We start from the raw sequence: 12,962 nt of genomic DNA, 5'->3' as shown, positions 1-12,962 counted from the left end.
ATAGATGCTGTATTGCATTGGCATTACTGATAGCCTTTCACATAAAGGGATTCTCTTCCTCAGGCGTCTCTTCCCTCATCTAGCTACATTTATCACAAGAATGGAAAGGAAAGGCTGAGATTTGATTCATTTCCTCTTTAATTCACACACATGAGCTGTTGGCAGGTCACCACAAGATGGCAGTTTGGCTTTACTGTGAGAGGAAGCTGCTGTAAATCATTGCAATTTATGAAATTAGGATGTCACAAGTCCACCAGCTTGGCTCTGAGACGCACATGATTCAAAAACACACATGCACAACATGTGTGACCTTTGCAACCATCATGTTGCTGCTATCAGGCAATAAACAATGCCAAAGTTTTCTGCAGTAATATTGGAGCTTTTGCATTTTAAAATCTGTGTGTGTTGTGATGACTGATATGTGTGGAGGCTCTAAAACTTCCAAGGTAAAGCTTGTTCAGAACTGGGGTAGATTTACCATTTTGCTACAGAAGAAAATGTACTGATGTCTTTCTCTTTATAGATTTTCTGTGCAAAACCACCCGGCAGACCTATTTTCCCTTTCAGGTCTTAACTCATAGTTTCTGAAGTTGCTGGTGGACTTTTTCTTCTCTTCTCTCCCTCAGTGGACGAGGCCAGTAATTGGTTTGATGTAATTAAGGCTCAATTTGAGCAGAGTCTAGGCTGTGTGGACAGGAGATTTATAAAGGTCATGAAGAACAGAGAAAGAGATAAATGTTGTTTTTTTTTCATTATTTTATAAGACTGATAAGTTTTACTGGCACAGTCATTAAAAGAATGTAATGTTAAGGCTGCAGAACATATCTGACACTTTCACACTGCTGACATGAGCTGCCGTTCTCAGCCGCAGCCACACTTACTGAGTGCTATTAAGGAAAATTAAGAGGTGCTGATATCAGTGTATAATCATGAACAGGGCAAGGACAGATTACTGTATAGCAGGGATGCAATTAATGAATAAAGAAACACAGTTTATTCCTACAACTGCCAAAAAAAGGTAGATTTTATAATTATGAGGCTAATTTTCTTTTCTGTGAAAGAATTACTGTACTGTATGTCAAGGAACTGACCGTTTATAGGACATGATTATACAGTTAGATTTGATGGAAAAGGCTCTGCTTTTCTAGAAACTTCTTATGAAAACCGAGCAACACAAGGAGCAAAATCTGCTGAGAGAACTGTCCCCTAAACACATAAACTTTAAATCTCTGTAATACTAAAAGTTTGACACATTATTTGGAGGTTTGGGTGATGTAGGGATATAACTCTCCTTTAAGTTTTAGATTTTTATTTTTTTTTATGGTACTCTGTTTTGTCTGATCAGCACTGCTTAAATGCAACACTTCTTCTGCAATTCAACAGGAAACATCAACCAGAGAGCAAACCTGTGAACAGTCTTGCAGACAGTGGACTCAAATTTATGACTCAGAGGCTTGTTGAGTTAAAACAAGTGTGTCTGTAAACAGTGTTGGCAGACTGGGCTTCTCTTTTCTTTTGCTTGATTGAGGATTTAAAAATGTTTTCTGTGTGCTTGTGATAATTTGAGCTACTTTTTATATCATTTGGCAGGTTTTCCAAATGATTAGACTCTTCTTCTACTCCAATTATGAGTGACAATAAGCTCAACATCCAGTGAGTGATAACTGACCAAATCAAAAACACTGATAACTTATAACTAATTTTTCATTACTTATACAAGTTTTTGGGTTTGCCAACATACAGAAGACCAGTACACAATCAACAATCAATTCGTGGGAACTGAGGGGTAAAGTATATACAGTTTAATGGTGGGGGAGCTAATCAGGAAATTGAGAACAGGTGTGCAAGTGGGAGTGGGTGTCAGGTGATGATTCAAGGCAGAAAACACACCTGCAGGACAGAAAAGGAGTGTGCAAATGGAGTTTTACCATGATCTGAGCACATTCGTGTAGTTGTAGATGGGAAAAAACTGCAGTTTTTACAAAAAAAAAAAAGGATTTAAAATAACAATAAATTCTTTATACATTGAAGACAAGCTCCATAAATTCCAAAAACACCTGCAGCCATAAGACGAGAAAGTGAGATCAAATATAGCTTGTTCATAGTTCTTTAATATTAAAACAGCCAAAAAATACAATAAGCTTTATTCATCCCACACCCACAATGTTTCCCCCTGAAGAAAATCAAGTTAAACTCACAGTACAAACCCTGATAGAAACAATAACCATGACTTCACAGACTGTTTCTTTAAATTGGACTCAAATGTGGCATCAAATGTTACAAAGCGCAGCCAGAGGGGAGGATGTTCAGCACAGTTCAGCAGGTCGGGTTTCTTCGCTGTTTTTAGGAGAGGCAGAAAAAACACACACACACACATGGCTTTGAAGATGTTGCATGATGTTTCAACTTTAAATGAATTATGAGATGTAGCTGTATCCAAGGCTACCAAAGTGGTTGGCATAGCAACCAATCTGCTAGCCATGCAGTTAGAGGATTACCAACTCAATTCATACCAACTCTAACTTCACAGATATGCTGCCATCATTGTTGTCCTGTCATGTTTTTTTTTTTATTCTTATGTGTTCACAGCAGATTGAAAATTAAACTCCAGACTGAACACATGTTGGCTCCTCATGTCTAAAAGCTGAGAGGACATTCATCACTGTGATTAATGGCACTCGTGTGCGGCCGACAGTAATTGTCTGAATCACTCTCATACCCACAATCACAGTGCTGGATGGTCTCAGGCGCCGTGTTGCCATAACACTTATGATGCCTTTTATTGTAATGCTTTATGGATAACCTGTGAGTGTTTCCAAACTGAGAGGTACAACTTGCAGTGAACAGCAAAAAACTAAATTTTAAAGCAGCTGGAAATGCACAGACTCAGCACTTGTACTCAAAATTATTTATCTAAAACAGTAGATGATACATTTTAATCAAAAAAATCAACCAAACTTCCAAAAACTAACCACTTCCATAACCAAATTCAATAAGCGCTTTAATCATCTGAGGATTAAAGGGACACTAAGTGATTCATAACCATTCTGGGAACCATTAGAAATTATAAAAACATAGAAAAAAGTCCCATCTGTTCCCCTTTAAATTATAGTGGTCTGCAATTATCAAAACATGAAACTACATTTTCACATGAGACATGAGAACATTAGAGCAGGAATTCAACACAAACTCCTTGTGACAAGGTTATAAATCACCATGTAAAAGACTGAAACTGCAATAAGCCTGCTGCAGATTGGTTTCACAATATGTTGTTTGCTTTGTTTTTTTTTTTTTTACAAGAAAGTCTTATTCAAAAACATAATATAGGCCAAACTATGAGTAGCTAACACATTTTGTGCAAAGGGAGAACCCCACTTAAGCTCCTTTAAGTTGAATCTTTACATAGATATCTTTAAATTATGTGTCAACAAAGAGTTTGTTTCAAATATCTAAGTAAATCTCAGTTGAACAATGACACCAAGAAGGAGACAAAGTATAATAAAAAAGAGATCCTGTGATGTAAATTGTACATATGTTTAGCTCTATTGCTGTCTAAAGGCTGGATGAATCTACAAACCTGCAACCAGAAAACAGGCAAGCTGCTCCGAACGAATACACGAGACTGATGCTAAAAACCCAAAGAACGCAGGTTTTCTGAGAGCCAACCAAGTTTGCTTTTTGGTTGGTTAAACATGCTGTCCTGTAAGAGTTAAATACTTTCAGACGACCGCTAATTCAGGCTCGTTCCTGAAATATTTAAGGAAGATTTGTTTTATAGGAAAAGGTAGCAGCAGATGATGAAAATGATCCCTCGAGACCAAAAACTCTTCTAAGATCTGATCACTCTTTAATACAAATGTCTTGTCTGTTCTTACTGGAAGATTTGGAAGATCAATGATGCATTTTAACAGCAGTGGCTATATGTCTAACTGGGGGATCAAACTGGTGTCATTTGCATCAAAACAAGAACACTCATTGTTTAGAGAAAGCTTCTAAAAGCTGCTAAAAAAAATCCATTTATCACCAGGCAAAAAGCATTCTGAAAGGCAGAACCATAAGTGCACATCTATCAGTTGTTTTCTATGGTTTCAGTCCCTTTCACTGAAGGCTGACTGTGTTGTCCATTTCAGAATACCAAATATAGTTAATAGAGGCAGTCTGGTCCATGAAATGCAAAAACCTTCTTTCACTGAGTACAAGGAAAGACGTATGTTTCTGCAGAGCAAAAGAAGATACAAACAAAATGCAAAAGCTGAGAATTTTCATTTTTAACTTTTTTTTTCTTGCTACCCTAAAACAAATGTTCTCAATCAGCTTTTTACTTTGAGCAACAAGGATCCAAAATGTTCTGTTAATATTGGAACAGTTTTGGTTTCACATGAATGATTCATGTTTCTGTCTTTGCTTTTTTTCCCTCTAGTTTAAAGTAGGCAGAACCCCACTGGAAATAAAAGGCATCAATCAGGATCTGATGTGGATTATTTGGTCGCTGTTAATCAAATCTTATCACACTACATCTACACAGTCCTGATAAAACGGATTAGTGGAGCTGAGTTAAGTGTTGAAATTAAATACTGCTATATAAATAAAACCCAATGGTGTTTTTTAACCTTATTTAGTCCTGAAATTTGAATCTTTTGGAGGAATATTGAAGATTTGCAGCCAAATCAGGGACTTTAAAGTTAAAGTTCTTTACATTCAGCTAGTTTTTCCTGCTCAGCCATCACCCGAAATGTCAAGCTAATCTATGTTTTAATTGCCTAAACTTAACCACGAGCACTTTAGTTGCCAACAATTAACTATTACTGACCTTTACGTGACATTAAAATGACTCATTTACATCTTGCTGCTGCAGCACGTTTCAGTTTGTGTCCACGTCATGGAAACCTGTCAGAAATTGTTTTCGTGTCATAAAATTATGTGGAGACTGTACAGAAAGACGCTTGTTTGGACAACGGGGTACCAATATCTTAAGAAAGAACGTCGTCACCTCCTGTTTCTTACTCTCTTTCCCTCCTATACAACTCCAACTTGGCACTTCTCTGTTCTGTCGGGTAGAAGAAGCGATAACATTTCACTTCCCGCCACTGATAACCTCCTTGTCAGGCCGCTACCGACGGCTGCAACCCATCTTTTCAAAGCATCCTGACTGAAAATTGCATCATGACACCTGAAGACAGATCTGTTTATTCTACTGAAGAGATGAGCAACAGAAACGAGCCTGATATGTTACGAATAAGCTTGTTTTGTCCGTCAAACATTGTGCTACAGGTATAAAACACACACACACGCTCGAACTCACTCTACCAGGGGCAAGTACGCTCATATATACACACACGTAAAAAAAAACAAAAAAAAAAACCGGACACACACAGACTCCGATAACAACCACGTTCCCTCTCACTCGTCGTCCCGTTCTTGGTCGAGTAATGATGATGTGTCGAGCAGACATCCTCTAAAATAACCGATTAAGGAGTGAGTCAGCTGAATATGGCTGCGTCTCGACAGGAAGTGTCCCTCGTCCGGGTAGATCTGCCCCAAAAGAACACACGAGAGATGCACGAGTGAAGAGTAAATTCACAAGGTTACCCTAAACTCAGCAGTGAGGAACATGAAGGTTTTTGTCCGAACAAACTATTTGTTCTGAACTCTTTGTTGCTGTCGTGGGAAAGTCTCATACCGTAATGTAATTTCCTTAGTGACAAGAAGACGATCATGTGTTTTTGAGTCTATTTAATGGGGTGTGAAATAAGGTTTTATGAGCCCAAGGACAGTAAAATTGATCTGAGATCACAGAGGAAGGTGTAAAGATGAAAAAAAACCTAAATTGGGTAATAACAAGAACAGCAATACGACACTTCATACAGTATATTTATATGAGACTAAACTTTTTCAGACGTTTCAGATTTGTGGCACATAAAATGTCCCCAATGTTCGTCATGTTTTTTTGTTTTTTTCCAATTTTTTAAAACATTTTGAAAGTCATATTTTTTAGGTAAAGGAGGAGAAATCAATAGCAGGACTTTAAGACCATTTACAGTAAAGTCCACTTTAACAATATTTAAGTTTTTAAAGTTTGTGGTTCAGTTCATATGGCAGCAACCGTCTCCCTTTCTCAGAACAATTACATTCAACGGCCAGTTAACTAATTGTTTTCAGGTGTAGTCTGGATGATATATAATCAGTCTGTCAGTCATTATAAACTCATGCTCTGCAGCCAAACTTTGTTCAAACCCATAAAACTGTATTTCAAATTCTAAAGGAGATCCCAAAGTCTCCAAAGACACCAAACATGCCAGACTGAATTCTGGGAAAATGATGCACAACACAACTTCAGTTTGATAAAATGGTGCAAGTCTTGGGTGTGAACACAATATGGCTTCCATGAAGAGTTGGAACCGACTAATACAGAACATTTATAATACTGACAGTGTGAAACAAGATGAATGTAAGTGGAAATAAGGGTGTAAAGTGTATGTTAAGAGGTTATTTTCTAGTATTGTCTTAAACAGTTTTTTTCAGGTGTTATGATTGTGATTTAAGGTTTAAGGCGACATTTAGTCTGTAACAGTAATGAGACACTGGACCAAAATGGACAATTCAATAGAATTACCAATATATAAATGTATTGACAGTGTTATCGACTTTCAATACAGGAGATGTTGTATTAAAGCTCCGACAAAAATGCTGTATGGTATTGTATTTACCTGCATAGTATAGTTGGCCCCGATCTTTATCAGGTGTTTGATGAGCTCTGCTGAATGCTGAAAGTGGACGTTTGCTGCGGAGAAAAAAAAACCCAAAACAAAACATGCAAATAAGTGTCGGTGGGTTTGATTCCACTGCTGGATAAAAGCTCCAGCTCTCATCAGGGTCAAGTTTTAATGCTCTGCATGGAGAGGCTCATTTCAAAAGGACACAACCACCAGCGATAAAGACTCATACCTACCTTTAATAACACACATTACAGGTTGCTATGACAATTACATTTTATATTTCTATTTGCAACAAAAACTGGCATATAGAAGAAAAGTGGGTACCGTCAGCAGTCCCGTGGGCCAGAAACAGAGTTCCTCCCTGCAGACCTTTCATGTTGGGCAGGACTTTGGATGTCTGGACACACAGATAAAGACAAATAATTATCTCCGCCAGGCGTAAGCCTGGAGGGGATCATGCGTTTGGTTGTGTGTGTGTGTGTTTGTGTGTGTGTATTTGTCCACAGCTAATCTCACATACTGCTGGACCCATGAGCCTATTATTCTCTGTGCACGTTTATGACTGTATGTTCAAGGACCTCTTGTGGTTGCAGTGATTCACAATTTTTGAAAAACCTATTTTATAACTTGACTGCTGAGTCCTCACTCCTCTTAACTGGTCGGTAGCGGCCGCAAGTGATCAACAACTGCTTCAGTATATCTTGTTTCCGTTAGAGACAACCAATCATGTCTTGTCGCCTCGTTAGATCAATCGGTGCCAAATTTCAGTACCTTGAGAGCAGATTGTGTTGTGAATTCAAATAAATATTGATAAGATTCCTTATGAGCCTATCGTAAAGCTTCGCCTGGGACACACAGGATGTGTGAGCAGCTCGTACGCGTCGCTGAACTGCTGCGTCTCGCACGCTTGCAGCGTCCACACAAGCAGCGTCCACACAAGCAGCGTGTCTGCTGTGGCGCCTCTGCTGCGCTGCTACTGGCAGCCCAATCTTTCTATTGTTTTCCCGTCTGTTTCTGCTGTGAACCGCGTGTCACGCGGAGAAAATAGGCGAGACCACGAATCTCTAGAAGACGCAACGCAGCAGCCACACGTGGCTGTGTGGCTGATCTAACCTGTTAACATGGGCGCCAAAATGAGAAGCAAGAGGCTCAGGCGTTAGACTTTCATCTTTCCAGCAGTCTTCGCCATTGTACAATTACGACATAGCAAAAGGCATTTCTGACAATCGGCTAGGCTAAAAACAAGGCTTATCTAGTCTGTTGAAAGTCACATTCTGGCCTTTGTTGTGGCTCAAAAACTGACATCCATAGAAAAGTTTGGTCTCATCTTGAACTGGAGCATCTGCAGATTAATTCCACACCAGATATATTATGATCTACTAAAGTTAGGTATGATACGACATGAATGAATCCCCGTTTTTGTTAGCTTTGCCGCCATCTTGACTGTACACACCTGGCGGAGATCTGCACTTTACTGAGTCTTCTCTTCTAGTTTAACATGTGCACATCGTTAACATGGATTTCAAGAGTTGAAGTTGAACAGTTAGTTAGTTCAGCAGTTACGGAACAACATTATGAGATTTGGAGTCGTGTTTCTGTCCACCTGGTGAATGTAAGTCCAATATTCTCTCTCTTTAACTCTGTTTCTGCTTTCTACCATCTCCTAAGAGAAATATCTGACTCTTTAGCTGCTAAATGCTCCACTATGCTTTTCCTCTGAAAACAGCTGCCTGCTGCGGTTGAAAACGACTCCATGAGAGCGCTGAGAGTGAACCAAAACAGTGACGTTGCAACAATGAGCTGAAACTCACTATAAAGCTCCTTAAAGCAGAGCGGAGCTGCAGATTTGCTCTAAATTCTCTGTAAATGATCTGAAAATCACTGCTTTAATCTCTTACAATAACAATATATTGCATTTTATAAGTAAAATAAATACAATATTCACTTATTGTAAGAAATGTAGTGGAGAAGAAGTATAAATTAGTATAAAGTGGAAGTACAAGTGCCTGAAAATTAATTCTTAAGTACATCACTTGAGTAACTGCACTTTCCACCTAAAAGCTGTAAAAAACTTTTGAATACTATACTTGTGAATACTATTTCTCGAAGTGATTGTAAAGCTCAAACAACTCTGAGTTGAGCAGAAAACAGGTCTGGAAAAGGTCATCGAGGGATATTTTGAAAGCGGTTTGGCCTTTCCAGCCTGACTGGAAATGAAAACGCACATGGAAGTGGTCACATTTGCAGAGACAAAAACATCACCGAGTTCAAGAGTATCTTGTATTTTCTTCCTCTCGAACAGAAAGCCAGACCGCCCGAGGGAGCGCTGATGGAAGCTGTCCTATTAGAGACAGTCAGTCGCCGCACATCAGCGAGCGGACGGCGTGTCATTCCAGCCGTTTCTTCCTCTCTGTCTCTTTTAGTCTCAGTGGACGGGATGAGTGATGATGTCCTGCTGATTATTGTCTGATCAGATTGAGCCACATTTCCCTCCTCATGGACGTCATTTAAAGCAGCCTCCCCTCCTGCTGTGAGAGTAACAAAAATAGCGTTCTGTGGCCCAGTTTAAGGCAACCCACTTATAGCAGGAAAAACACACTTTGACTTCAACCTTCACTTGGAGGACAATTGTGTATTTTTATTTATTTATTTATTTATTTTTTGCAAGCACCTCTGGCATTTTCCTATTTTTCATGTTTGTTTTCTTTCCCTGGTTGTTGCAGAGGACAATATTTGGAGCGTTGCCTTAAATGCTGGTGGCCACGTTTTCTTTTTTAACAGAAGGGAACTGTTTTGTTTGTGAAGTGAAGCAAAGCGTTTTCATTTAAATGTGTGTGGCCTGTTTTTGAAAGCTGTGAGACCTCTGTCTTTCTAAAAAAAAGATTTTATTCAGTTTTTAAGGAAACAGCTGGTATTTAAACACCTGCTATTGTACAGGGAACTTGTTAGATTTAATATATGAATAAATATAATTTGTACATTTTTAGTGTCAATGCACAGTTATCTGGATTTTTGGCTTCAGTCACTGTCAGTGAATGTATTACTGATTCTACAAATACGTTTTCTTATAATTCTGTTTCCAAAATCTTCCAAACAGCAGAGCCATGTTCAACTCCTTGCTGTTTTCCAGTGTGGTTTTTTATATTTTATTGGTTGCAAACGTGTCACAAGATTAGCCTGAGGGGTCACGAGATGATTTACCAGAGAGTAAAGAGGACATGATAAACTCCTGGTACAGTAAATAATGTCATTTTGTTGACTTTTCTCTAATATTTGCTCGTTTCTTGTGGTAAAACTGGATGCTTTTACCTCTTTAGGTCTCTAAAAATCATTCAAATTAAAAAACTGAGGAGGAAAAATCACTCACACAACTCACTGACATATGCAACATGTGACTAGAGGATGTTGCAGGAAGAAAATTCTTAATGTTAAGGGGTCGTAAGGTAAAAAAGGAACTATTGTAACGAAACCCACACATGAACTGTTATTTATAGTAGAAGAATGTGCGGTGAGACTGTGCGCAAAGGTGTGTGAAACATTTTTCTGCACACAGAAGAAGAAGAAGAAGTCTTGAATCTAGACAGACATTAAAATTAATTAACACAAGTCCAGCAGCAGATGAACAATCGGCTCACTTGGTATCTGCTCTCCTCGGTCGAAGGCGAGCCTAAGTATCTCTCCGAGAACGCTGAAGCTGGAGGAGAGAAAAGAGCAGAAAGCAAAGAGGTTATATGTTGTTGTAGCGGAGCTTTACGGACAGAAAACAGATGTTGGAGAGATCAAAAATGAAATAAAACTGAATATGGAAAGAGATTATAGTTGGCAGTCAGCATTAGAGAAACCTATATGCACAGTGGTTAAAAATAGCTTTTTTTTTTTTTTTGCATCAAAAAGAGTGAAATCCTTATTCTGTTCTGCTCGTGCTTGAAACACAGGAACCGCAGGATTTAGTGAAACACTTCAGTCTATTAAAATATAATCAGAAATACAGCAGCAGCTCCTCAGCTGTACAGTCACTTTAATACTGTGTAGACGCTTACAGGAATGAAGAAAGCTTTTCATCCTAAAACTCAATAAGCCTGAATTCCCGAAGGCAGAGCGCAGGGATAATTAAAGTCACATTACCAAGACAATACATATAAAAAGGATCATGTAGGATAAAGAGGTTGTGAATAAGGAAACGACGGGAAGCAGCACTGCAGCAGCACAAGTAATAAATATTTCCATTTCACTGCAGCGTGTATTAAAGAAGAGGAGATATCCGAAGTGGAGCAGGCTGGTTTTAATTTGACTTCTTTGCTCACCATACATGGTCCAGTCGATGACGGGAGCCTGAGCCGCCGCACATGTGATCAGCTTCTCCGTCGACTTCAGCATCATCAGTGTGATGTAGCCGCCGTAGTCCTGTCGGACGGAGATTCAGCTGCTTTAAACGAGTTTCTTTTTTTATACCTCCCTGACATAAATGAACTATAATATTTCTTATGTACTGCAGGTGTGTTTGACAGTTTAATATCTACTCTAAGTTCTGGCACATTTTCCTCCCATTAAATAATTCACTGAGATGTTTTGTCTCCTCTCAGACCTTCCGCACCTTCAGCTGAAATCATGAATTTAATTAAAATAAGTATTCATGTTATAATTGCATATCCTTGACATCTGCAGACAGCACTGAGTGCTTTTACATGCCCTCTTGTATCCCAGTTGTCAGCAAGTTTTTGGAGCATCCTCATCACATGTCCTGGTTTCCAAAACCTGAATATCATCTTCCAGGTTTTGATAAACCCAAATATGCTAAATGGAGGAAAGAAACTGTTGTAAATATAGTCTCTCTCTCTCTCTTTGTGTGATACAGTCAAATTCTTATAGATGAGCTAGTACACCATTAGCCCCAGGTTGTACCTCTAATATATTACCATTATATTCAATGCTAAGCATCTGAATTTCTGAATACAATATATAAGAGTTAGAGGAGTTTATTGAGGATTCTGTAAAAAGCTTCAGAAAAGCTGTGCGTGTTGTTTAATGACCTTCTGTGTTTTTCAAAGATTGCTATTAATGGTTCCACATGAGAGGCACAAACTGGGACCACTATACTGTATATAAAGATGGGAGAGAGTGAGGCTTATATATGATCAGAAATAATAAGATACAGTATATTTTATTGTTATTTTGTATGTACTGATTTCTTTCTCTGTTTTCTAAAAACAGATTACAGCGTCTTAGTATTCATGATGTCCGACGCAAAACTGTTCCTGATGTATGAAGAAAGACACTCTGTTGATGTTTGGTAGGAAGCTAAATTAAGAACATATTGTCTGATGGAAAACAACTACAGCGTGGAGCCTCATGTGAAGCAGAATTTAAGAGAAAAGACTGTTTGCTGTATGAAGTCCATTTTATGTTTTATTGCTCATTATATGATGATTTAAGGGCGATTGAGGGTAAATTACAGGGTAATTTCTGATCAGATTTTATGGATGAATGATTATAAGAAACTTTTTGTGTGGCTAATTTTAATTGTAGCGTCTGGTACAGAAGACAAAGTTGTTTGTTTGCAATGTAATTAAAGAAGTTTTGTTCTTGTCTACGTTTGACAAATGTTTCACCTCTACAATTGTATTTTGGTGTTTTGTAAGTCCACATGTGCTGGACACTTGTATAACTAACTAAACTGTATGAATACATGGAGATGAAAAGTTTATCCTCCATGTAAACATTATATCCTGAATATGAGGATAATATGATTATATAAATAAACAAATGTCTATATTGAAATGCTTTTATGTTTAGAAATCTTACTAAATGAAAATTGTTGGTGTCAAACAGTTTAAATAAGCCTCATTAAGCATTTCAGCCTCATAGCCGTCACAGTCATCCAGTCACACATTACATATTCATCCAGTCAGCTGAAAAGAAATCAGAGTGAGAGGTCTGATTAATTCAGAGGCTCGACGGACGAACCTCTCCGAAGACTCCGACTCGAGTGCGATCGATGAACGGCAGCTTCACCAGGTACCTGCGACACACAGAGGAAACCTTTCACACAAAATACAAGCGGACTTTGTTTTTTTACATTTCAAATCATCGGAGGGTAAAAGTGAAAATGTGTATTTTTAGGTTTGGTTTTACACATTCGATTCCGTTTTCACACGCTCAGCTGAAGCTCTAATCCGAAGCGGTTGAGAATTAATGGGAAGAAGCTCCGGTTCACAGATAACCGAGTGACCAACAGTACTGAGGGTC

General features: G+C 38.5%; 1 protein-coding gene across 3 annotated transcripts in view; it reads right to left on the bottom strand.

Moving 5' to 3' along the window:
• Positions 1-1,526: 1,526 nt before the first annotated feature.
• LOC122975993 (inactive dipeptidyl peptidase 10-like) overlaps positions 1,527-12,962 on the bottom strand; it is an 87,543-nt gene continuing 76,107 nt past the window's right edge. For all 3 annotated transcript variants that reach the window (XM_044344215.1, XM_044344217.1, XM_044344218.1), the window contains 6 exons: positions 12,681-12,735; positions 11,021-11,120; positions 10,352-10,410; positions 7,041-7,113; positions 6,708-6,781; positions 1,527-5,532 (listed from right to left, as the gene is read on the bottom strand). In XM_044344215.1, coding sequence (XP_044200150.1) covers positions 5,401-5,532; positions 6,708-6,781; positions 7,041-7,113; positions 10,352-10,410; positions 11,021-11,120; positions 12,681-12,735 — 493 coding nt within the window. In that variant the 3' untranslated portion in view covers positions 1,527-5,400. The remainder of the gene's footprint in view (positions 5,533-6,707; positions 6,782-7,040; positions 7,114-10,351; positions 10,411-11,020; positions 11,121-12,680; positions 12,736-12,962) is intronic.

This window comes from Thunnus albacares, chromosome 24 (assembly GCF_914725855.1).
Source record: "Thunnus albacares chromosome 24, fThuAlb1.1, whole genome shotgun sequence".
NCBI classification, from domain to species: Eukaryota; Metazoa; Chordata; class Actinopteri; order Scombriformes; family Scombridae; genus Thunnus; species Thunnus albacares.
Note: the sequence above shows the minus strand (reverse complement) of the source record. Positions and strands in the feature narration are given on the sequence as shown.